At 39.4% G+C, this 27,797-nt stretch overlaps 1 protein-coding gene across 1 annotated transcript; it reads right to left on the minus strand.

Moving 5' to 3' along the window:
- Positions 1-16,856: 16,856 nt before the first annotated feature.
- On the minus strand, positions 16,857-26,465 carry LOC141602531 (uncharacterized). The gene is made up of 2 exons (XM_074422768.1): positions 26,001-26,465; positions 16,857-17,867 (listed from the first exon to the last, which is right to left on the minus strand). Exons 1-2 carry the CDS (start codon positions 26,225-26,227, stop codon positions 17,138-17,140), a joined length of 957 nt encoding a protein of 318 aa, XP_074278869.1. The 5' UTR covers positions 26,228-26,465; the 3' UTR covers positions 16,857-17,137.
- Between the last annotated feature and the right edge of the window lie 1,332 nt (positions 26,466-27,797).

Here is a 27,797-nt window from a genome sequence, read left to right on the forward strand (position 1 = left end):
AAGTTCCAGCTTTCACCCTTGATGGTTAGTGAACCAGATATAAAACTGCGAATCCAATTTTTGCAAGCGGGATTTATTTCATTTTTATTGACATCTCACTTAACCAAACATGCACACGGAATCACAAGTATTTACAATAATTTACATATGTTACATATTTACAATTGTGTAAGTTACGCCGATTAAATACCTAAGGCGGCTTTAGCCACTTCTGTGGCAATTTCTCTAGCTGCGCCCTTGGCCGCTTGTTCAACAAGTCTTTCTGTTGTGCTAGAGGCTTTACCTAGTGTCGACCTAAAAATTCCTGTCGCAAATTCTTCAATAGCTTTAATGCTTGTTTGTCGTTCAACAAGCTGTCCTGTTGAGCTAGAATCATCGTCTAGTACGACCTTAGAAATTTCTATAGCAGATCCCTCGTCTGCTATGTCGCTTGATGTTTGCTCTTCGACAAGTAATCCCATCGAGCTAGAATCATCACCTAATGCCACTTTGAAAATTGTTGCACAAATTTCTTTCACTGCTCCCTTGCTTGATAGTTGCCGTTCACCTAATGCTGCTTCGAAAACTCCCATAGCAGTTTCTTCATCGACTGCTCGTGGGGTTGAACGAAGTTCAACAAGCCGTTCTGTTGAGCTAGAATTATCACCTATTGCCACCTTAAAAATTCCAGTAGCCAATTCTCCGACAACTCCATTACTTGCTTGTTCAACAAATCGTCCTATTGAACCTGAATCACTTCGTGACATCGTGCTAGTTTTTGGATCGACACATCCAGGATGAAAATAAACCTCTTTACAAAGTGGGCATGAATAACACCAATGTTTACACTTTTTATCACAAGCCTTGCAAATAACACTCGTTTTACTCGGAACCTTGGAGAAAACCAATGAATGATCGGCATGTAAAGGGTGTTGGAGGTATGGACTAGTTGCAGCACAGTCTGGATGCACGTAAAACTCGCATAGCTTGCAAGTATACACCCTAGCATTAGACTCCCCGGAATTGCGACACACAGCACATTTCTTGAAAAGATCCTTTGTTTTAGGCTCTAGTTCATGTTGCGGGTGCAAAAATGACAACAATCGGGTCGTGTGGGTGACACACATTAAATCAAAGCTCAATTTGCAAGGCTCACAACGATATCTCTCCTTTGTATCGCTCTTATTATTGCAATAGTTGCAAGTATACTTCGATAATTCGTTCACCAAAGTCAGTGGATGATCGTGAATAAAACTCACGAGTTTCATTTTTTCAGACGATAGACTGACAAATATATCATCAGAAATCGCGCAAGCTCGGTGCATGTTAAAATTACAACTCTTACAACAGTATCGTTTGTCTGCGCCTTCTTGTGAGCATGCGTTACACCTGTTTTGGAGGTAACATTAAATCATTTTTGTATGGCTTAGAAAGTGTAGTTTAAATAGTTAGTAACATTAAATCATTTTTTTTCTTTTTATATTTTCTATATTCACATTTAACATAAGCTTATTTTTTATCAATCGAGAAGAGTAACCCCGAATGAAGAAAATAGGTCAGATCACGGGTCAAGATTTTTGGATCTTAACCCCGAAGAAAATAGGTCAGATCATATTGGATCAAATGGGTTTGCCAGCCTCGACTCGAGCCACAAATCTAAGGGCTTGACCTAGTAGCTTGTCAAAAGTAACTACAGAGTAATCACTAATTGTGACGAACACTAGAGTCTCATTTGAGAGTTATAATTATGAGTGTAACCGAGCTGATCAACTCGAATTTGGTCAAGCTCGGCTTGAGCTTGGGATAGAGATCGTTTGACTGGGCTTGAGTTGAGCTCCGCACCAACTAAGGCTTAGGCCGGGTCGGCGAGACCACTTAGATCATTTACAGCTCTAATATTTTCTCCTTTTTATTTTTAATCATGCATGCAAGGCCATATAAAACTAATACTCCTTCCGTCGCGGTCGTTTGTTTGCCTTTGATTTTGGCACAATGACCATGGAAAAAGAGAAAATCAATTATTAGATGACAAGTGGACTAAATTGAGTGTTGAGGATCCGATTCCTCATTAAAGGCATTCCTCAAATAGAATGACAAAAAATTGAGTGAAACACCTTTAAATGAAGAAAAATGAAAGGGCGCCACCGGTTGACACTCAATTTGGGCGCCACCCTCTCACATGAAGTGAGTGGGGACCCCTTCAATTAAAAATGCATGTGAGAGGGTGACACCCAATTTGGGCGTCACCCGGTGAAAATAGGCAAACAAATGACTGGGGCGAAGGGAATAACTTTGTTACGGTACAACAAGTCAACAACTGTATATACTTTGGTATGTTTTGGACAAAAATGAGGAAATAGGTAAGAAAGATAGAGGTAGAGGAGGCAATTAGGTTACTTGGGCCGGTCAGGGTCAGGTTGTGTGGGGTTTGTCACGAGTGTGAGTCGGTAACTGTCCATGTTGGTTATCTTCGGGTCGGATTATCAGCGGGTGGCAAGTCGGGTTGGATCATTAGCAGGTCACTGCCGAGTCATGTTATCAGCTTATATTTTATCTTATATATTTAGTTTTTGATAGGTAATTTTATGTTTAAACAAAGTATAATTGTATTAAGTTAGACTTATTTTCACCATTATTAAGCTAGTTCATTCATTGTCGGGTCATCCATATGGTTGAGTCAATATCGGGTCACAGGTCGGGTTGGGTTCAAGTTGAAAAAAAAGGTTGATATCGGTTATCGGTTTAGCCTCACATCGGGTCGGTCGATTCTGTTCACCCAATTTTCAAGTTCTATTGGATTAGGTTCCTCAAGTCGAATCAGTTTTACCAGCTCTAAATGGAGGGGGGAAAAGATAATAAAGAGCGTAGTAAAATGGATGGTATGTGATTTATCCAAGTAAGAATTTGTCTAAGGCAATGAATTTACTTGCTCATTGCTTGGACATTTGATTGACTTGAACAAATATATGACTCCCTCCGATCATTTATTTATATTTAATTAAAATACTCCTTATAAAATATATAAAAGGCGAGTAAATGATTGAGATAAAAATAGGGTATACTTGGAAAAATAACTTCCCTATAATGGAGAGCACACTTTTTCTTTCAAATCTTTTTTATATTTTAGAAAAGGGAGACAATTTCATATTAAAAGTATTAGGAGACAAATTTTATAAGCATACTAGTATTGGTGCCCGACTTTGCCCGGGCTACCTCTACGCACCATTAATTTTTTTTTCATTAAATAAAATTACTTAAAGTTGCATAACCCATAAATTTATCATTAATATATTTTTTATAACATATCCTAAAATTACGATGAAATAAATTTTGAGACAAATTCACTTTCTTTAATTACATTGAAGTCATTTGATTTCTAGATTTAATATATAGTATTGATTGATGATAACACACTAATAATTAACCAAAAAAGGAAAAAAAGAAAAGAAAAGAAAGGTAACCACTTTTTATACGATAGACCGTCTCATAAGAGAATTAATGTTGTCCAATTCCAAACAAAAATAGCAGTATTAGTCAAGAATAAAAAAAAACAATACAATAAAAAAAAAAGCAACAATATTTAGAGGGAAAAATTAAAAAGGAGGAAAAAATTTAGTACAAGAAAGGGGCGTCCCCTTGATCGAAAGTGAGAAGGTGGTGTGGGTGAAGGGGGTGTTTGGGCAGGTCTTTCGGGGTGGCATCGAGTCCCTCGGCCAGCCTCTCATGGTCAGCCTCATTGTGAATGAGAACATCACCTTTCTTGAGTTTATCCCTGCTGCCTACGTACCCCGCGACACTAACTACTCCCTTTGCTACAAAAACTACTGATATTGGGTCCATTTTTGTGCTCTCTTGAGTTTAAGACGATATTACAAACCATCTGCGATATGGCTATTTATAGTGTTGGGCTGTTTATAGTACAAAAATATAAAGTACTTCGGTATGTTTGACTCGGTTTTGACTGTGACTTGCTAGCTAGACCTATGGCTATTGTTAGAGGCGGCGATATGATTTGTAGAATCGTTCTCCTCCGTTTCAGTCGATAGCTTATACTTATTTTATTTCGCCCTCACAAAATAAAGCAAGTGTAAACTATTCACTGGGACATAGGGAGTAGATTATACGTACGAAAGTACGCGGTACATGTAGGCCTAATGCCACTAGTCCATTACCTTTATCGCTATTGTTTGAGGTGGCAATATGATTACTCGAGTAGTCGAGCCGGTTACGAATCGGGTTGTGTTAGGTTACTAACGAGTTCGAGTTAGGTAGGTCGGATAATCATTGGGTGACAAGCCGGGTCATTGACTGCCAATCAAACAAGAACCCAATAATAAGTACTCCTGTAGATAAAGATAAAAACAGAAGGCCTAGATATTAGCAAACAATTTGTCTTATCTATGTAAGTGATATACTACTTGACCCGTCTTAAGATTAAGACGGATATATTTGTCTTAAAAGAGATTTATTGAATTGACTATTGTTAGAGGTGGCAATATGACTTATTTATGCTTTCACAAAAAAACTTTGACCAATAATAATTCTTTGTTACGATTTTAGAAAATAATAATTTTTTTTTAAACCAATAAAATAGAGTGGACGAAGCAAAACCGACTTCGCCATCAACTGCCAAATCAAACTAGAACCAAAAATATAAGATCATCTCCATTTTCTTTATCTCAATTTCCTCTCACAATCTATTTGAATAATAATTACTCCTTCACTCCCATTTTTCCTTTATTTTTATGCGTAAATTTAGAACCGTTAGATGTTGTCAAGATGCGATCCGGACCATTAATATGAACTTGCCTCTCCATTTCTTTTTAGGAAATGGAGAGAAAATGGACTCCTCCTAATTGACTTTATTCTTTTAATTTAATTCTATCAACTTGTCCTGTTGTCCCCTAAATTTTTTTTTTTTGATGAGGGGATTTAATCCCCCGGCCTATGCATTCCCGCACCACCACATGGACCATGTAAGCCACCTCTTTGGGGATTGCAGTGCCGCAGTGGCCAAGTGATCATCGCCCCAGTTGGTAGTCGAACCCAGGACCTCTCAACTCCTGCATTTCTGCAAGCTTCAAGTTTTAACCCGGCTACCACTGGACTAACACCACTTGGTTCACCATTTTTTTTAGGGTTATTTAATAAGAATACTCTAAACTATGAGGCGTCTTCTCAAAATACTACGAGCTTCAATTTAACTCACAATATACTATACTATTAGTCCCCGCTTCTCGTATTATACTTGATTCATTTTTAACCTATAAAATCAGGTTAAAAAGCTAAGTGGGGCCCATTACTCCCCTTACTCACGAGTTACTCACCCATTACCACACCATCCTTTTACATTCACCAGCTAGCCCCACACCTTATTATTCAACCATCTACCGTTCATTTTATACATTTGTGTTATAAGAATCTCAACCACCATTCGCCACCGCAATCACCCAATACTGCCGCCATCTTCTTCTGCCGACCACTATTCTCAACCTCCGCCTCCTTTTTTCCCGTGTTTCGTCTATAAACAGAGGTCACGACCAACCGTGCGTCACCTTCTTACCATGACACTATGAATCCAACACTTTTCTCATACTCCCACAATTTCTTTTCTTCCCTTTTTAATTTAACAATACATCACTCTTTAATTTGTCACCAGAATCTCTCTCCCTTCTCTTTTATTTCCACTTAATTAATTAATTAATTGAGGGAGACATATATGTCGAAAGAGAGAATTAATTGATTTCTTTGGGTCATTAGCTTGTTGTTGGAATTTGTAAATGTTTGTTAAGGTTAGATAAGTAATTATCGGAGATTTAAATGGGAAAAATCAGGGGTTTGTTAGGATTTTGGGTAAAATCAACTTTGAAATGAGAGGTCTGCAGTTAAAAACCACAATCTGTTTATAAAATTTGTTAGTCGGAAGTTTCTGTCATCTTGATAGACATGCAATGGGTGCATGGTGGTCGTTTGTGCTGTTGTGATGTGACGAAAAGGGTAGGGTGGACCATGCATGGGTGGGTTTGAAAAAAGAATGAAAGAAAGTGACTTGCTTAACAGGTAGCCGGTTACCCTAGTGTAATATGAGAAAAAGGGGCAGTACTATAGTATATTGTGAGTTAAATTGAAGTTTGTAGTATTTTGAGAAGAAGCCTCATAGTTTGGAGTATTCTTATTAAATAGTCCTTTTTTTATTGGTTACTAGTATCTAACAATCAATCCGTTTCATTATAGACGGGCATGATCCGTTTAAAATTGTACACGAATAGTGACTCTTTTACAAAATGTAAGTGAGAGGCAAGTGGGGTATCCATTTCCCACACACTTGCACTATCTACTCTTATTTTGTGAGAGATACACTATCCGTCTACAACTTTAGACGGATAGTATCAGTCTAAAGTTAAAATTTGTGTACAATAATATACTCACTTTGTTTTTGTGAATAGTTTACACTTACTTTATTTTGTGAGGAAGAAATAAAGCAATTGTAAACTATTGATTTGGAAGGAGAGAGTAAATTTTTCCATTGTGAGATTAAGAAAAAAATGAAAAACAAAAAATCTTGTATATAATTATTTTAAAATGTAAATCCACAATAATGTAAAACAGTTCGGTGTTGTTTGGTTACTCCATTAAAAGTGAGTGAATTTGCAATTCCCATGAATTAGAAAAATGAAGGTTGTTTGTTTGCCCAAAATAACGTGAATTGCATTTACCTAAAAATTCCCACCCAATTCCTCCATTATGGAGGAATTTAATTACCTAGCCTTCCCTAGGTAATTGGAAATCCCGCATGAATTTAACTCCCGGATGTCAACCACACAAGTTTTTGGCAATTCACGTGAATTGACCAATTCACGCGTTTTGTAAAATCATGGAAAATTAATTCCCGTATGGTAACCAAACGAGGCCTTATTTTTGGATAGTTTTTGTTACTTCTCCCTTCTTGGTATTTGTTTACATTTGCTATTGACACAAAGACCAATGAGAGAAGAGAATCTTTTGTTGTGGTTGTTATTGGAGATAAATGGAGAATAATGTATGTGAAAAATCAAATTACTGGTTATCATGGCCGGAGACCGGCCAATGTGTGGGAGAAGGTGGGCTAGGCTTTCTAATGTCTGGCGCAGTTCAGCCCATAAAAGGGCATGGCGGCACACATGCCTAGGGGTGTTAATGAGACGAGACAGCTCGCGAGTTACTCGAGATCGGCTCGGTCAAAGCTCGGTCAAAGCTCGACTCGTGTGAGCTCGGCTCGGGCTTGGGCTCGACTCGAAAGCTTAACGAGTCAAGTCGAGCAAAGGCTGGCTCGACTCGAAAAGCTCGCGAGCAGCTCGAACTTGTGTGATCACCTAAGATATTGCTCATATTTTATAAAAATATTTCATCATGATTATATTTTTGTATCACACATATCAAATGTCTCGCTGATTTGCCAAATCTTTTCACATATAACTTTCGAACCTTGTTATTAAAAATATCGAAAGAAAAAAGATAAAAAAAAATAAACAATTTTATATAGGCTCGATTTGGGCTCGAATTTGGCTCGAGCTCGCTTTATAGCTCGCAAGCTTTATAACGAGCACATTTTTATCAGGCTCGGGTAAGCTCGAGATCGGCTCGAGCTCGAATTTTGGTACTTGAGCACAAGCCGAGCAAGGCCAAGCTCGGGCTCGGCTCGGCTCGTTAGCACCCCTACTGACATGCCTAAGTATTTCCTTACTTTTCCCGCATGGCGCCACATGCTTAAGCATTTACTTACTTTTCCCGCAAACCGGGTCATGATCTCAAATGTTGAGCCCGAGCCCAAACTTGATGGCGGGCTGGTTGGTAGGCTCACAGCGGGTGAAAAAGCGACCCGGAAGATGGGCTAGCTCGGCCCGAACTATTATTTTTGTCTACTTTCTCTTATTTTTGAATCTTAAATCATTTTTGAAAAGATTTTTGAATCAATTAATTGGATAATAATTTGTTGGAAAATGCGTCGAATAAGAATTGAACACACAACTTACCATATGACATTTACACTTCAACCAACTGAGTTAAGCTAATATGCTTGAGTGTTTGTCAACAAAAGTGACACTTATCTCAACTTTAGGTTAGGCTCAAGCCCATCCTAAAAGGGTCTAGATCCGACCTTGTATGTGGGATTATCAACCCAAAAAAGGTGGTGTTGATAATGATGTTTGTATTTCACAATGATCCCCCCACCAGGGACATAGCCAGAACCGAATTCTAGGTGGGGCCGAAATTAATCTTTTCGTCTTTGACTTAAATATATCGATGAAATTAAAATATCTCATATATCTCTTACAGTACATGCTATCAGTTTTCGATAACACTTGTCTTCTCAATGTCTCAAAACGTATGAATACATAATTTTTAAATAAGTATTATATGAAAATTTTACAAATTTTTAAAGAATGTGTCTGGAACAAACAAAAAAATAGCGATAATGGTATCAACTTCTACGGTGATAAAACAATCGAAGGAATTGTAAACCTACTAATGAATTCTAAAATAAAAAGTAAAGGATGCTTATACGAGGAGTCGAACTCTTGATGAGACATGACATTTCCTTACTAGTATTGCTTTGGCCAACTGTGTCACTTGAACTTGATGTTATGTTTTCTGTGTTTTAATAAATATAGCATATTTAGAAAGGACCCCGGACCTTGGCCTGGTCTGGCCCAGTCCTAGCTACGTCATTGCCCCACACTTACCCCTCGATCTTTTGTTTTAGTCGAGCAAGTCCGACCCTACGTTCGATGACTCATTTCCCATGCTCAAACCTTTTAATCAGACCTCAATTGTAACCTTAAGATGATAATTAAGAGGTTATATGGTTAAGGTTCAATCAATATTATGAATAATTGGTATCTAATTAAGATAGGAGTACTAATATAGTAGATTCCGGATTGAAACAATTGCGTCTAGGGTTTCTCTAAAATTTTCTTAGGGTTCTCCTCTTCACTCAGGGCTCTTCTCGCAATTTCGATTGTGAGTAAGGTTTTTGTTATTTGTTTTCTTTTGTTTCTTTATGCAGGTCCAGACGATGAGTAATGCACGAGACTCAAACCAGAAAGATAAGGGGCCATTGGTTTGAGATGATAAGGATGATTGTACGGCGGCAGAATAGGAGGACGGGGTCGATGATATCGATGGTAAATGTCTTTTTGTCCGGAAATTATGGGCGTCCAGGCCTATTAATGTAAAATTTGCGACTGAGACTATGATTCGCCTTTGGAATCCTTCGAAACCTGTGCCTGGGAATGTTGTCGACGCGAAAGAGAAAACGTTCATTTTTCGTTTTGAAGGGGAACGAGACAAGGCGAGGGTTGTTGATGGCCAACCTTGGCATTTCGACAAATTCGTCTAGTGTTTCAATGAACCCAATCGATCTGGTAAGGTCACCGATGTACCACTTTGTCATTTTCCTATTTGGTCGAGGGCGTATGATCTTTCTATTTCGGGGAGAGCTAGCCAGTCGAATATTAATAAAATTGGGGAGAGCTTCGGCACTTTCCAGGAGGCGGATTTAGGTCAAAATTATGAACTTGATAGGGCTGTCCGTATTCGTATTATCCATGATATGCAAGAACCGCTTAAAGTTACTGTGCCTATTAAGATGAAGGATGGTCGTGTGGTTAACTTTGATGTTAAGTATAAAAGTTTACCTATCTTTTGCTATGGTTGTGGGTAATGGGACATGGGGAGAAGGACTGTGAACATGGTCCGTATGAAGACGAGGAACTTGCTTTTGAGGAATGGCATCGTGCCTCTCCTTGGAAGGTCACAAAGACTGTAAGTGAGGGCTCGGGGAGGGCAGGACGGGACTTAAATTCGGCTTTTGAAACTGAGAAGAAGTAGGAGGCGGCAAAGGATATATATTTGATGATTGAGCGACTTCAAGCTATTGCACTTAACCTTAAAACAAAGCGGAATGGTGCTAAATTGAAAAATATTGATAATATGAAAACGGGAGATGTGGAGGTCCGAGCGAAGGGGTTAGAGGCTGATGTGGGTTTCAGTGAGGAGGTGAACTAGAGGCAGGTGGTTGAGTGTACTGAGGGGGATACTCGTGGGGAGAGGGAGGAGCATTATAATTGATACGAAAGTTGAGCGGAAGCGGTTTAAATAAATAACGAACAATAATGAAAAAGGGATATTTGCTTCGAAATCTGCCAAGAAATCGAAACAATGGGATATTTGCCCGGGTTACACCTATAACTCGAACAATGGTGAACTATAATCAAGACCTATTGATTATAAATCGGGTTAATGCTTGAAAACACGTCAAACAATAACGAGGATGGAACGAAACGCGTCGATCCTAAGGTTTACAGAACTTGTAAACACCAAACAAAGCAACAACTTTTACTTTTATTAATTCTCAAATTGATAAATAAAATAATACAACTGACTCCTTATTTATACTAATAGACAGACTTGCTAAACAAGCCTAACCTACCTAAAACACCAGCTAAATTTCACCCACACTTGCCTAAATCGACTCTAATTGTCTTTTCTAAAGCTAATACAATTACCTTACTTATTCTAACTGGAATTAGGAAATAAATAAACTAGTAATAATCTAACTAGGAAATAAACTAACCCTAATGGTTTATGAAAAACCTTTATTTTGTATCATACTCCCTTTCTTCAAAAGAATCGTCCCGATTCTAAGAACCACGGAATCCACCGGGATCAAATACAATCCTAGCAAATTCAGATTCAAAATTGACTAAGAACATGAAGTTATTCGTGAAAATCATTGCTCTCCTTTTCAGCTCGTCGTCTTCAATGCAGCCTTCAAGCTTATCCATCTTTTCCCATATGAGCTCGTGCCTTCCACCCCACCACCCTCCTTGCACGAGATCAAGCTTTAATCTTTTTGAATCACCTATGTCAACTACAGGAATCCGGTTCATAAAATAATTATGCCCATCAGCATTACCAAATAATTTTCCATTGATGCACTAATTAACTAGATCTTGTTCTTGAAAAATAACATCACCATTAACCTCATTTGTCTCATCATCATTATAATCATCAAAAATAGGAGGCAATTTCGGATCAAACTTAACCTTCTCCTCATAGAACCTTTCAAACGAGAACACCGCCGACATAATTTTATTTTTCCCGGATGAACAGTACACGTGAATAGTAAAAACGTTTTTTTTGTGCAACCGTCACGCCTTGAGTAGCAAGTTACTAGAACCGTACTCCTTGGTTCAAAACCGATTAACCCTCGAACTACCTGTACGAGTTTAACCCTTGAACTCCAATCGCAATCAGAAATTCAACTAACAACTTGGCTTTGACACGCCTAGGACCGTCTAGATTTAAGGAAAATCAAGAGCCGAAACTCTGATACTACTTATGATACGAAACTTGAGCGGAAGCGGTTTAATAGAATACGAACAATAATGAAAAAGGGATATTTGCTTCGAAATCTGCCAAGAAATCGAAACAATGGGATATTTGCTCGGGTTAGACCTATAACTCGAACAATGGTGAACTATAATCAAGACCTATTGATTATAAATCAGGTTAATGCTTGAAAACGCGTCAAACAATAACGAGGATGGAACGAAACGCGTCGATCCTAGGGTTTACCGAACTTGTAAACACCAAAAAAAGCAACAACTTTTACTTTTATTAATTCTCAAATTGATCAATAAAACAATACAACTGACTCCTTATTTATACTAATAGACCGACTTGCTAAACAAGCCAAACCTACCTAAAATACCAGCTAAATTTCACCCACACTTGCCTAAATCGACTCTAATTGTCTTTCCTAAAGCTAATACAATTACCTTACTTATTCTAACTGGAATTAGGAAATAAATAAACTAGTAATAATCTAACTAGGAAATAAACTAGCCCTAATGGTTTATGGAAAACCTTTATTTTGTATCAATAATCTACTTGATAATGCTGCAATTAGGGTGGTGATGGAGGAAGTAAGGGTAGATGAGAGGGATGGGTTGGACTCAATAATAGCTATGGGCCAGGGTGGCAATACGGGTATGGTGGGACAGAAGAGAAGGGAGTGGAAAAAGTTAGCGCGAGAGAGAGGGATGATAGTAGCGAGGTGATGGGATGTATGAGTGGAAGCAAAAGAGAATTGGACGGGGGAAGATATTAGTGGGGTCGTCAAGAAATTTCAAACTTTGGAAGATGGGGGTGTCTTAATACCTGAGGCGGTGGTTGAGAGAACTCAACCCCGCCGGGCCCAATGAATCTCATAAGTCTTAACTGTCGGGGATTGGGCAACCCCGACACGACCAATACCTTGCATACTTTAGTACTCAAGGAAGCCCCGGTCATGATGTTTCTTTGCGAGACGAATTTTTGTGATCGTGATATGCGGACGGTGAGGGAAAGGTTGGAGGGCTATTACGGTATGGAAGTGGATAGTGTGGGGCGTTCGGGGGGTCTCACTTTTTTGTGGAAGAAGTAGATTGATTGACAGTTTGTCTCGGCATCTGTTCACCATATGGATTTTCATGTTAGGGAGGGAGAGAAACAATATAGGGTTACCGTTTTCTATGGGTGGCCTGCTATGTCTGATCGTCATCTCTCGTGGGCTCTACTTCGTCTTTTATATGGCCAATCCTCTCTACCATGGATTTGCATAGGGGACTTTAACGAGATTTAATACTCCCCTGAAATGAAAGGAGGGAGCCGTGCTCAATGGCAAATGAACAACTTTCAAGCGACAATTGATGATTGTGGTCTTAAAGATGTGTTGTGGTAAGGATATGCGTATACTTTTGATAACAGGCAAGATGAGGATGCAAATAGGCAATGTTTACTAGATCGGGCCCTGTGTTCGGAGTCCTGGTTGGAGTTATTTCCGTATGCCAAATTGTTTCACCTTGACAGAGAGTGGTCCGATCATGCTTCTATCCGCTTGGCTTTTGATAGACGTGAAATTGGGGGCAAAACGAGGTCACGGTTCAGGTTTGAGCAAGTTTGGGTGGGTGAAGAGGGGTGCGAGGAAGCTGTTCTTCGGGGCGTGGAGCGAGGTCACGGGAATTTGGCGAATACTATTCAAGCGTGTACGAAGGAACTCCAGGCTAGGAAAAAGATCAATGTTGGTAAAATTAATCGTTCCCTTGAGAGTAAACAAAAGCAGCTTGTCCGACTAAATGAAGGCCCGCGAACAGAGGATAACGTGACGAAGCGAAGAAAACTTATAGCTCAAATTATAAGGCTACATAAACAAGAAGAGCAATATTGGAGGCAATGGTCATGGGCTCTGTGGCTTAAGGATGGGGATCGCAATACAAAGTTTTCCCACTCTAGAACTGGGGAGAGGAAAAAGAAGAATTTTATTGAGAGGCTTATTGATGATGGGGGACGGGAATGTGCAGGTGATGACGAAGTGGCGAGGGCGGCTAATCGTTACTTCCAAGAGTTTTTACTTCGGCGAAGCCTTCAGGTTTTGATGATGTTTTAGTGGGTCTTGAAGGGCGGGTCACGGAGAGAATGAATAGATTTTTACGGGTTGATTACGATGAGGCGGAGATTACTGAGGCTCTTAATCAAATGCACTCGTTGAAAGCTCCTGGTCCAGATGGGATGAACGGTCTTTTTTATCAGACATACTGGCAAGATATAGGGCCTAATGTGGCGAGTAATGCTTTAGCTATTTTACGTGGACATGAATCGCCACTGAGACTCAATAAAACTAACATCGTCTTAATTTCAAAGAAGAAAGCACCTGATAAAATTCGGGATTTTAGGCCGATTAGCTTGTGTAATGTGGCCCATAAACTTGTGTCGAAGGTCTTGACAAACTGTTTGAAGTTGTTTCTTGATGAAATAATATCGGAAAACCAGAGTGCGTTTACTCCGGGCCGTCTCATTTCTGATAATATTTTGATTGCTTTTGAATTATTTCACTTTATGAAGAATAATCGACAAACGGAGGGGCATATGAAGATTAAGCTTGATATGGCTAAGGCCTATGATAGAGTGGAGTAGGTGTTCTTGAGACGGGTTTTGGTGACTATGGGCTTTGATATGCGATGGGTACAACGGGTGATGAATTGTGTCTCAATTGTGACCTTTCGGTCCTTATTAACGGTCTCCCATCCGATGAGTTCCAGCCGAGTCGAGGGTTACGCCCGGGTGACCCGTTATCCCCATATCTTTTTCTCCTTTGTGCGGAGGCTTTGTCAAACATGCTGAGGAGGGCGGCCGAGAGTAATGTGTTACAGATTTCGAGCTTGGCCCCCGTTATTTCACATCTTCTTTTTGCGGATGATAGTTTATTTTTTCTACGGGCAACCGTACAGGAGGCGGACGTTATTAATGCTATTTTAAGGAGATAGGAGGCGGCCTCGAGACAGCTTGTGAGCCTTGAGAATACTACTGTCTCTTTTGGTATAGGAGTTAGTACGGGTCAACGTAATTTGGTGGCGAATAGATTGGGGGTGGTGGAGGTAGAGGAGCATGCTCGGTATCTTGGGCTTCCTACTGTGATAGGTCGATCGAAGAAAATTATGATGGACATTATTCGTGATAAGCTGTGTAAGAGGTTACAAAGATGGCGCAGGAAAATTTTGTCTAGGGCTGGTAAGGAGGTTCTTATAAAGGTTGTGGCCTATTCACTCCCTACCTATGTGATGAGTGTGTTTAAAATTACTGCGAATTTTTGTGACAAGCTTTGATCGATGGTGGCGCGTTTTTGGTGGGGCAACAACGAGAATAAACGGGGCATCCACTGGGTGGCTTGACGGAAAATGGCGAGACCAAAGGGAGTTGGAGAGATTGGTTTTTGGGATTTTTGCTACTTTAACCCTGCGCTCTTGGTTAAGCAAGCTTGGAGGTTGGTTACTAACACCGATAGTCTGTGATCGCGGCTTATGAGGGCTAAATATTTTCCTGACGGGGAATTTATGAAAGTCAGGTTAGGATATAACCCGAGTTATACTTGGCGTAGTATCCTTGAGGCGAGGGAGGTGTTGGACCGTGGGTTGAGGAGGCGGATTGGTGATGGGACGGGGACGAAGGTTTGGGGGCATGCCTGGGTTCCGAATACTCAGTCGGGGTGGATTATTTCACCGTGTTTGCAAGGGAATGAAGGTATGAGGGTGGCTGACTTGCTAATGCCGAATGGAGGGGGGCTGGGACGAGGAGAAGTTGGGTTTTGAACGGGAAAGAGTGACCAATACTCGGGTTAGTGGTAATAGATGAAGGATATTTGGTATTGGGGTCTCGAAAAAGATGGGTTATATATGGTTCGTAGCGCATACAAAATACTGGCTGGTGACATGGGGGACATGGCGAATGGATCAAACTGGGAGATGGAGAGATGGATTTGGAATCGACTTTGGAAAATTCTGGTTTGGTCCCGAGTTAAGCTCTTCTTCTGGCAGCTGTGTAGTGAAGCTTTTGCTACAAGGGCGAATATTGCAGCTCGAGTTGGAGGTGAGTTCTCTTCTTGTCCTTTTTGTCTTTCACATATTGAGTCGAGTTTTCCTTTGTTTCGGGATTGTGGGGTGGCTAATTGGGTGTGGGATAGCTTGAGTGTTGAAGGGATTGCGGATGCTAGGGGAGTTTCGCAATAAGGTGGTCTTTGATGGCTTGGTGGTTGATCCGGAGATGATTGTGAGACGAGCTAATGATGTGATTCATGAAGTGGTGGGCGATACGGGGGAGAGAGCTGGTGGACAATTAAAGGGGCAGCAACAGCGGGAGAAAGGAGATGGTGGAGCGGTAGGATGGAGGACAACGCGGGAGGGTTATGTTAAGATAAATGTGGATGCGGGTGTAAAGGAAAGAAAGGGAGTTGGAACGGGTGTGGTGTGTCGTGACTCGAGGGGTGCGATTTTATGGGGTGTGTCCATCACTCGATCTCAAGTATGAGAGGCTCACTTTGCGGAAGCTATGGCAATCTTGGACGGGCTCGAGGAAGCGACCAATCGAGGGGTCACCAACGTGGTAGTCGAAAGCGATTGTTTGCAGGTTGTTGATGCTATTCGAGATAGGAGGATGGGACAGAGTGCTTTCTCGTTGGTCATCGAAGACATTGTCGATTTTAGTTCTCATTTTCAGTCTATTATTTGGTCACATGTAGGTCGAGCCAATAATTGTGTTGCTCACGGATTAGCTCATTTCTTTCCACGTACTTTAGGCAAAGTTATTTGGGAGGATAGTTTACCTCCTGTGAATGCTGCTGTAATATTTGATCATATTTCAGTTGAGTAGTGCCCTAGGGCTTTATCCTGCAAAACAAAAAAATATTATAATATCTTAATACATCTATCACTACCCCCCTTTAGAATAAAATTTCTCAATAGTTTTCCCTACAAAATGAATCTGATTAAATAAACAAGACTCTATGTTTATTAAATGGTTATCTTTTATTATAATATAATCTTTAATCATTATAATCTTTCTTTAACAAAATTATAATGTGTTTATTAAAATAAAATAAAAATGGTATAAATCCAAAAATCCGTATATGAAAAACCGATAAATTAATATTATTAGTTTCATATAAAAAAATTACCACGTACTTAGGTCGTATAAAAAAATTATGAACTGATATTATTAATTTCATGGCAAAAAAAAAGCTTTAAAGTTATTTGAGAAAATTTATAAATTAAAATCATTAGTTTTGTGATAAAAAATTTCATTAAAATAAGCATGCATGACTTTACTTAACTTTTGATCAGTTTTCTATTTCAATTTTTTATCTCATATTAAAATATGAAAAATTAATAATATGTCAATTTTATATCTACAAATAATAAATTATAAACTAAAAGATCTATAAATACCGCGCATGCATGTGCGAGATCCATACTACTTTATATAACACCTTCACATATAAATTTTTGAACACATATTCCCTCCGTCTTGGTCAATTATGCCAATAATAAATAGGACAATAAATGATCGGAACAAAGTACGAGTACATCACAATTCACAATTATTCAGAATATCTTGCATATATACAGACTAGTTATTACTCGGATTATATTATTCGTGGCGTGACTAATCAATAGTAGCACTCCGTATTTCGTATTTGAAGCATTTTTACAATATGTTATATACTTCATCACATAATAGTAATGTAACTTGATACTCGCTCTATCCTAGTGAATAGTTTGCCCTTACTTTATTTCGTGGATAATTACACTCCGAGTCCCGCTAGTGTGACTTCAACCACTTTTTCAACCAATACTTCAACAATTCCCTTGCCTACTTCTTCAGCAAATTCTTTCCCGGAGCTTTTACCGGTAGTTGACGAACCGATATTAATGCAATCTTGATGGAACGAAACCCCTTTACAAACAACGCATGAATAACACCAACCTTTACACTTTTTGTGGCAAGACATACACTTAACTTTTGGGTGGCTAGGAACATTCACAAGCAGCAAATAATGATCAGGATGCAAGGAATGTTGAGCGTACTGATTTTTCACGGCACAACACGGGTGCACGAAAAAGTCGCACGCCACACAACTGTACACCCTAGCATGAGAATCTCCACCATCGAGACACACATCACATAACCTTAAATGGCGCCTTGTGCTAAGCTCAAGTTCGTGTTGCGGGTGGAAAAAGGACAACAATCGGGTCGGATGATTAACACACATTGTGTCGAAGTACATATTGCATGGTTCACAGTAGTACCTGTACTTTTCGTTACACTTATTGTTGCAATAGCTGCAAATGTAATCCGTTGCACCGGTAACCAAGTTGAGTGGATGTTCGTGGATAAATTTTGTGACCTTCGTGTTTTCCGATATTAGACCTTCTAGTATAACACTTGAGACCGCGCAAGGGGGGTGCAATTCGACATTGCAGCTCTTACAAGTGTACCGATTGCCTGTGCCATCCAGTGTGCAAGCGTAGCACCTGTACAAATATATGATTATCTTAACCCAACGACGATGGTAAAGAAAAAAACGGCAATAGAATTCTAACAAGATTAAGCACAAATTTTTTACTATGCACAGTCTGATAGAGTTTAGAGAAAATATAAGAGAATGGTTTTATCATTAAGAATTGCATAAATGAATACAATGACGAACATGAGTATAAATACAAACTAGAGGAAGGCACACATCTAGCTAACCCTAAGCTAATAGCCGTATAAAGGCCTTGAGCAACAAGTAATTAGAAGATAAAATATTCCTAAGTTAAGATTATATACAATCTTGTATGAATATAAAAATATATATGCACAATCTAATAATATGGAAATAGGACTAATACTAAATATTCTCTACACGCCCCCGCAAGACGGACGGTCGAAGAGTAAGGCCGATCTTGGAGAGCAGAAACTGAAACTAGTGCCGATGCTGGTGCGAGACTTCGAGGCATAGTGGTGATATGCGCCTGGATGGTGTAAGTATAGCAGCGAAAGGAGGTGTTTCGAGACCAGTCGGTGGGGCAGAGGGGGTGCAATTCGATGATGACGAGGTTGGAACAAGATGAAGGATGTTCTGGTAGTATTGGCATAGCGAGAGCTGCGGTGATTTTTCAACGTGGTTGCTCAGTGGTGTAAGGTAACGACGGAACCAGAGATAGCATGTGCGAATAGGACGGTAAAGAAAATACGAGTTTCATGGAAGATGGGTTTCCCATGATTTCATGAAAGAGTTATTATAGTGATAAAAAGAGCAAAGAGTTGATGGTTTTGGCGGAAAATTCGGTGGGATTTTTTTTTTTTTTTTCTCTAACCGTGAAAGAGAAGGGTGGTGTACTTGGTTGCTTTGCCGATGCGGCGAGAACCGAGAGAGGTAGATTAGAGAGGGGTTGGTAAAAGAGGAGGTGGGAATTGGAGGCTGAATTTGTAGTTGAGGGGTACGGAGACCAGAAGGTGGTTGCCTTATCTCGGTAGTGAGTGTATGTGTATAAATGTCAGAGGGTTTTGTCAGATTTGGAGAAATCGTTTGTTTTTTTTTTATTTTTATTTTTATTTTATTTTTTTTATTTTAAATAAGGTGAGAAAAAAAAGGAAAGGTAATAGTGATAATAAGAGGAGTTATGGTGAATGAGGTGTGGAGAAAAAAATAGTATAAGGTGATCATAGAGCAAAGTTTGTATGGGTGGCACAAAGTGTGGCGAAGTTTAGAAAGTTTAGAGTGTGGTGGTCGAGTGGTTGACCAGATTTATAGATGGTGGTCGTGTGGACGACCAAATTCGTATGAGGTTGTCAGGAGTGACCAAATTTGTGAGGTGTGGTCATGGATGACCAATTTTATAAGGGGTGGCCATGGATGACTAAGTTTAAGTGGTGGTCATGGATAATCACATGGTTTTGAGGATACTGTTTCCTGGAATATGAGTTTCAGAGATGGGAGGTTTTTTTTTTTTTTTTTTTTTTTTTTTTTTTTGAGAAAAAGAGAAAAATTGATAACGAGATTTGAGTGTTTTAAACGAGCGAGTTGTGGCCAAAGAGTGCCTAGGAGGACAATAAAGTGAAAAAGGGTGTTCGTGTGAATGACCAAGTTTTTAAAAGGGTGGTTACGTGGATGACCAAAAATTGTAAGGGGTGGTTGTGGGTGACCAATCAAGGAAAGGGTGGTCGAATGTTTGACCTGATTTGTAAATGGGTGGTTGCGTGGACAACCAAAATTTTAAGGAATGGCCGAGATGGCAACAAAGTTTGGTAAAGGGGTGGTCGAGTAGCTAACCAAGTTGATAAAGGGGTGGCCACAAGGGCACAAAGTTTAAGAGGGTTGGCCACAAGGGCACAAAGTTTGAGAGGGGTGGTCAAGTGGTTGACCTGATTTGGAGGGATGGCCACTAGGGCACAAAGTTTGAAAGGGGTGCATGGTCATAGGTGACCAAATTTGCAAAGGGTGACCGTGGATGGCCAGGATAGGGGTTGATCGGGGTTGATCGTAAGATCATGTGAGCATAGTTTGATGCAATTCTTGGGGTAAGAGTGGTGGGTGGTGGTAGCGGAAGAGGATCAACTCTTAAGGCGTTAACCTTTATCAAGAGCACGAGGCTCTGATACCATGATAGAGTTTCGAGAAAATATAAGAGAATGGTTTTATCATTAAGAATTGCATAAATAAATACAATGACGAACATGAGTATAAATACAAACTAGAGGAAGGCACACATCTAGCTAACCCTAAGCTAATAGCCGTATAAAGGCCTTGAGCAACAAGTAATTAGAAGATAAAATATTCCTAAGTTAAGATTATATACAATCTTGTATGAATATAAAAATATATATGCACAATCTAATAATATGAAAATAGGACTAATACTAAATATTCTCTACATGACACAGACTAACTGAATGACCCAACTCGAGCCTACTGTACAACGCATTAGAGTGATTAGACTGATCATCTCTGGATCAGTGGTAGAATTTGAATTTTGAGTTGATTGGGTACGGAAATCTACAAAATCTATTAAATACAGGCGAAAAGTAAGGAAAACATTACTTTCAATCGACTCACTTAAAAGGTTAAACGGTCCAAATACATTTATTGGAAATACTTGCTAAACCGATTCAAGCTAAGGAGTTTCATTAGTTTCCGTAGTATGTATTTTCTATTCCTGCTTGTGTTTGTTTATCTTAGATTTCGTCTAAGATTACGAAAGCTGGAGCCTACAATCCACAAATAGGACTATACATCCAGTTGTATAATCCATGAATTGCCTACAATCTACTACTTCTTACACAAAAAACAAACCTTTTCTATTTCTTACAACATGATCAATCGATTACCTTCTGAACACGACTTAGAAAAAAAAATTTAATCGTAAATACTGCAATTGTCTTTAGTTGATTAGGTACCGAAATTTAACCATTTTCTGTCGTTGTTTATGTTCGTGAGAAAAGAATATATCGTGAAGGCATTTAATACATAAAAGCTCAGTACAAGATTATTTCACACCTCGAGTTGGATAGGTATATGAACTGCTAGATATAATATAAACATAAAAAATAAAGGTATCATTTCCAAAAATTTGCCCAATTTTATCCACATAATAGGGAAAAATTCATGACCATAAATCTATGTGGTAACTAGTCTAATAAAATCAATCTGAGGGGAACTAAGCAAACGGGGAGTGTTAAAAAAGAAAAATGAGAGAGAAACTAGAGAGAGAAAGCTCTAAAATTTATGCATAGTTTTTAGGGTTTGTAAGCATGGCAATCATGAAATTTACCAATACTAACAGATTTACTCCCTTAAAATCTATTACTTCTTCTGAATCTAATCCAAAAAATGATCTTATTCCGTCTAAACTTCCTTCTTCTTCTAAACAAAATTCTAAAGGTTCCAGCTTTGCAGGACCAGGGTCTGCAGATGCTCGAAAGACAGCTTCTTTAAGGGAGTTACATGGAGTCCCTGTTCTTGACCTGTCTGGTGCTACGGAGGAAGTTAATGGCTCGGGGTGGATGTTGCATAAGAACGGTAAAGATATTGCTGTGTTGGAGACGATAGATGAGGAGGAAGATGTGACAGGTCTTCTTCAGTTTACGTCTGCTGACATTAAAAAAGAGGTAGACTTTTGGAATAATGCTGTATTTTGTTACATTTTAGGAGCCAATCCACCTTGGGATTTGATTGAATCATTCATATATCGTGTTTGGGACCAGTTTGGCATTGATAAAGTCTCCTTTTTGGATAATGGCTCTTTTCTTGTAAGATTTGCCACTGTAGGGGCAAGGGATGCTCTGTTAAAGTCGGGGTATTATCTTTTTGATAACAAGCCGGTGGTTATTAAACCCTGGGTAATGGATATGGAACTGGTTAAGGCGAAAGTTGAGACTGTTCCTGTGTGGATTCGCTTATCTGGGATTCCTCTGAAGTTTTGGGGGGATTGTTTGCCATCTATTGCAGGGTTAGTTGGTAAATATGTTCAGAAAGACAAAGATACACAAGATAAAGTCCGTTTAAGCTTTGCTAGGGTGTTGGTGGAATTACAGATGGATCAGGAATTACCTGATAAGGTTAAATTTCTGGATGAAAATGGCAAGGTTGTCTCTGTTGGTGTTAACTATGAGTGGATACCTATAGCTGTAATGGTATAGGTCATTCTGCTGCTCAATGCAGGAAACCTGGTAGGCCATCTGTTAAAAAAGTTCAGAAAACTAAGGGTGTTCAACAGAAGAAACAGGTATGGAGACCTGTACAACTGCCTGTGCAGAGTACAGTGTCCCCTCCTCCTTTTACCCCTGCTGCTTTCCCTCCTTTGTCTCAGGTTAGGGCTACTCCGAGTGTGAAACCTACACCTGCAAAACAAATTATGAGGAATACTAGGCAGGAAGGGATTGTGGGTATAAGACTGTCTGATAAGTTCTCTAAATATAATTTTGTGGATGTTCTGGTAGCTAATACTCCTACTGGTGTAGTTGGTGATAGTGGGAAGGACCCTCCTCAAGCTGTTATCAATGCATAACATCGGGTTTTGGAATGTTAGGGGTCTAAATGACCTGAATAAACAGAAAGTAGTTAAATGGTTTATGCATAATCATGAGGTTGGTTTGTTTGGCCTTATTGAAACTAAGATTAAACCTGCTAACCTTCTTAATAAGACTACTTCTCTGTGTGATGGTTGGAGTATTACTACTAACTATAGTTGGCATAAGGGTGGGAGGATTTGGGTGTTCTGGAAACCAGATCTCTTTGATATACAGTTTCTGTCATATGATGCTCAACATATTCATATGCATGTCCACTCTAGAATTGATAACAAGAGGTTTTACCTTACTATGGTTTATGCTTTCAATAACTTGAATGATAGAATTGCCTTATGGAGTTTTTTGAAGCATCAGTCTCAGACCCGTGTGTCTCCTTGGTTATGGTTGGGGGACTTCAATGCTGTTTTATCTCCTATTGAGAGATTGGGAGGTACTACTACTGAAGCAGAAATGGAGCATTTTCAGGAGTGTGTCTCCCTTTGTGGTATGGAGGACATTAATGCTACAGGGGCTCTATATACTTGGTCTAATAAGCAGGAACCTACTGCTAGGGTTTATAGTAGGTTAGATAGAGCTATGGGTAATCAGGAATGGTTTGATGAATTTGGTGATTATATTGCTCACTTCCATCCTGAGGGTTTGTTTGATCATTGCCCGTGTACTGTGGTGAATAGAAAAGCTGATTTTGATGGTAGAAGGAGTTTCAAGTATTTTAACATGTGGGGTACTGCAGAGTCCTTCAAGGAACAGGTTGCTAGTGTGTGGCAACAAAAATTTAAGGGTACTAGGATGTTTTCTGTGGTTAAAAAGTTGAAAGCTCTGAAACCTGTCCTAAAGAAGCTGAATACTACTTGTTTCTCTGATATAGAGAATAGCACTACCATTGCTAGTAGAGTTTTGGAGGAAATACAAGAGAAGTTAGTTGATAGTCCTGGGGATATCGATTTGATTCAAAGCGGGAACTTGATTTATCTATTTGAGTTAAAGGGCCTTATTAATGCAAGAGGATAGTTTCCTTACTCGAAGGCCAAATTGCGGTGGTCATTGGAGGGGATTTGAATACCTCATATTTCCATCGTGCAATTAAGAAAAGGATTATGTTGAACAAGGTTTTCCAGATAGAGGATATGCAGGGTGTTCTTTGTCTTTGAAGGTGCTACTATTGAGAATGCCTTCTTAGCTTATTATCGAAGTGTTGGGCACTCAAAATCCCTAACGATGCGATTAATGTTCTTTGTGGTCGAAGGGGTCCTTGTTGTTCGAGGTTCTTTGGTCTATTCGGCTAAACCGGTTACTTGTTCGAAGTTAAAGCTTGTTTATTTAGCATTCCAAGTCGTAAGTCTCCTGGCCCGGATGGCTACAATAGTCGGTTTTACAAAGATGCAGGATGTGATTGGGGATGAGATTTTGTCTTGCCATTATTAATTTCTTTGATTCGGGTCATTTGGTTTCTCGAGTTAATGCTCTTTGTCATCACTTTGATCCCTAAAAATGATAGGCCAACTAGTGTAGTGCATTACGGACCTATCTCTTCTTTGTAATGTACTTTATAAAGTCATTTCTAAAATCTTGTGTGCTAGATTGGCTTTGGTATTGCACGATATTATAAGCAAAAATCAAGGGGCTTTTGTCAAAGGCAGAAGTATTCTAGAAAATATTCTCATTTGCCAGGATCTTGTTAGAATGTACAATAGGAAGGCGACTTCCCCTAGGTGTATGTTTAAACTTGACCTTGAAAGCCTATGATTCTATTGAATGGGGTTTCTTGAGCGGATGCTTGTAGCATTGAACTTTCTGAGAAGTTTAGGCATCCGATTCTACAATGTGTTACTACCCCTCTTATACTTTAAATCTTAATGGCACCGAGTTTGGCTTCTTTCTTTGGCGGGGAGGGGGTTGAGACAAGGTGATCCTATCTCTCCCCTTCTCTTTTGTGTGTCTATGGAGTATTTGTCTAGGGTAATGAATTATGCTGTGGGTGAATGGTACTTCAAGTTTCACCCTCTTTGTAAGTCTTTAAAGTTGACTCACTTACTTTTTGCTGATGATCTCCTTATGTTTTGCAAAGGGGATCATCAATCTATCATGCTTATCTTGAGGGTGTTGGCTACCTTTACTGCGCTTACGGCCTAAGAGTAAATGCTTCCAAATCGAAGTAGTGTTTAATGGTGTGATCGAGGTTTTGAGACAGGATATTACCTTTATTTTCGGATTTCGGGAGGGTGTACTCCCTTTTAAATACTTAGGGGTACCTATTCATTTGGCAGATTAACTAGACATGATTGTAATATCCTGGTGGAGAGAATTGTGGCTAAAATAAGAGGGATAGGAGCTAGGAAGTTGAGTTATCTTTGCGGGATTATCTTAATTAACTCGTGTTTAATACTCTACATAATTCGGTGCTCTATTTTCCTTTTGCCTAAGTGTATTATCAAGAAGATTGAAGCTCTGTAGAAATTTCTGTGGAATGGTGATGCTATGTACCGAGAGAACCCCTCCGGTGGCCTGGGGACAAAGATGTCTCTGCGCATAAAAAAGAGGGGGGCCTGGGTGTTAAGAATCTTTGGGGTGTGGAATATTGCAACAGTTGGTAAGTTGGTGAACTGAATTTATACAAAAAGCGATAGATTATGGGTGCTTTGGGTGGACCACATCTATATGAAGGGTGTCTTGACTGGTCTACATATTCACCTCATCCGCTCAAACTGGAATTGGAGGAACATATGTAAAGTTAAAGCTATGCTAGCTGCTGGGTACCGAGGGGTAACCAATGGATCTCGATGCTAGAGGTTACTCTATTTCTCTTTGGTATCAATGGCTACGGGGCTCACACCCCCCCTGTACCTTGGTATAAGGATGTTTGGGATATTTGGATAATCCCTAAGCACCTTTGTGTTATTGGTTGGCTCATTTAGAGGAAAGCTCGAATACTAGAGACAAATTATTTCAAAGCATGGGATTAGTGGCAAAGCAATTGTTGTGTGTTCTGTGAGCTTGCACCAGAAACCCATGATCACCTCTTTTCTGATTGTATCTACAGCAAACAGGTGATTAGCTTAATTGAACACTGGATGCATCTGAGGTTTCAAACTCCCCCTGGTCATTGCCCTACTGTCAGGAGGAAAGTTTGGAGAGTGATTAAACTATCCTGTTGGTATGTCCTCTGGATGGAAAGGAATACTTGCAGGATTGAATTGAAGCTACGCAGACCTGAGTTGCTTGTGTCTGAAATTCAGAAGACAGTTCAGCTACGAGTTCAGCAGAAAATGTCTTCTATTATTCAGCGATGGATGTAGTTTGGTTGAATAGCCTAGGTATTAATAGTTAAGATGTTTCTTGTTCTTTGTTATGGCTTAAGTTGATGAGAATGTATTCATGTAATATCCTTTTTATTAATCAAAGCTTACATGTTACCAAAAAAAAAAATCAATATGAGGGAAATAAGATTAAGAACAAGAGTTATTATTTGGTGGTAAGAGCTCTCTTACTCCAATCATAAAGTGCTCATTTGAACCAAAACATACGAGCGCAATAACAAGACCAATAGTAGACACATATCATTATATAAGTAAACAAGAGAAGTAGAATTGTACGAGAAAGGTTGCTCATTATCAGCTTCGAATTTGAGTTGGTGCTGCGGGTGAAGGATAAAATCAGACACATCTTGGGGCCCACCACTAAGATGCTCTGCTAGCCTCTCTCGTTCTGCTTCTTCATGAATGAGAACATCGCCTTCCTTGAGTTTATCCCGGTCTATGTACCCGTGTTTGTCGGCTATGCAGCTCGCCGTGACAAGATTATTGTTTGTCACCGGTTCCATGTTTGCGGCCTTTAGCTTCCAACTCAACGTACTTATTTATAATGGATTGCAACAGGTACACTTGCACCTGTTGAGAAATAATTCAAAGTGTGCTACTATTGTTTAGGAACATGTGCTTATTGTTAGTTATGGTTATAGTGTTGTTAGAGTAATTGTAGGAGTCATGAGTCAATAATAATCATGGTTTAGTGGCCTAAGAAGTGGGTAGTTATTCCTTATTTTTAGTCAAGTAAGTTGTGGTCTATTTACTATAAATAGACTTGTCTTTATAGTTTGATTATTCATATCAATACAATATTTCACTTTCCTCTATTTACTCTTATATGTGGTACACCTACATGGTTGTTGTTTGATCAAGTTGTGACAACGATTTGTTGCATTTAGCTACATGATTAAAGACCACCCGTTATATTATATGAACGCGTTATGTATTTCAATTAATTGATCGAGACTCGACAGTACATTGAGCTTTCTCTGACGAAGTCAAAATGTATGTCATTTGTCTAAATTCCTTTTTAATCGAAAATGTTACCGTCACAACAATAGGTCTTGGTATAGACGGGTGGGACGAACAGACGGGTAAAGACCTCTAATAAAATGGGAAGGGGGGACAAGGTGGGGCACCCCCATGTGCTTCCCACCTTATGGCAAATGGGTATTTTGTGAGGGAAAATGGTATCCGTCTATACGTATAGACGGATAGTGTCAGTCTATAATGAGAATTTGTGTGCTAATATATGGATGTTACGTAACATCATAAATTCATAACATGCCTATTATTTAAATAGAAACACGGGACCATTATTGCAACGACGGTTGTTAAATATATACCACGGTCGTACAAATAACAAGCGACTGTTATATAACATCAAGAACCGTTGTTAAATCTTAAGAACGGTTTCAAATCCATTGTCGTAGTTTACTTTTGACAACGTCTTATTGTTCCAAAACCGTTGTTAAATATTATATATGATAACGGTTCATTTCGTTATCTTATTTAATTAAATGTCAAAATTTAACAACGGCTTTATTGCGTGCAAAACCGTTGTTAAATTCATCTGTTGACAATGGTATGTGTTCCGGGTGTAATTTCGGAGCAGGATTGTGACCACTTGAACTTGTAGAATGATGTCGTTGCTCGTCTCTTCCTTTCACTCTTTCCTGTAAAGATTAACAAACTGAGGGCTCGGCTTGGGGCCAAGCGTACTCACTCCGACGCTCAAGTCAGTAAACTTAGAGAGATAAGTTGTATGTTTAACTTTGCAAAGTATATTGTAGAGAGATAAGGGAGTTTATACCAGATTTTCTCGTTAGTTTCTCAATGAGAGATGTGGAGTATTTATAGACTTTCACCTTTTGTCACGTAGTGGCCAAGTGGCGTAGCAGGTGAAAAGACTGTTTTACCCTCGGCAGAGGGACCCATGACAGGCCGGCAGGCCTGGTTGACTCCATGCCGAGGGGACTGGATGTGAGTATACGGATATGCCTCTCGGGCCGGCTAGTTGCCGAGCCGAGACCCAAGTGACAGGCCGACAGGCTTTGTCGGTTAGAACGTTTTTCTTTTGACTTG

The sequence above is a fragment of the Silene latifolia genome, chromosome 9, assembly GCF_048544455.1.
Source record: "Silene latifolia isolate original U9 population chromosome 9, ASM4854445v1, whole genome shotgun sequence".
Taxonomy (NCBI): Eukaryota; Viridiplantae; Streptophyta; class Magnoliopsida; order Caryophyllales; family Caryophyllaceae; genus Silene; species Silene latifolia.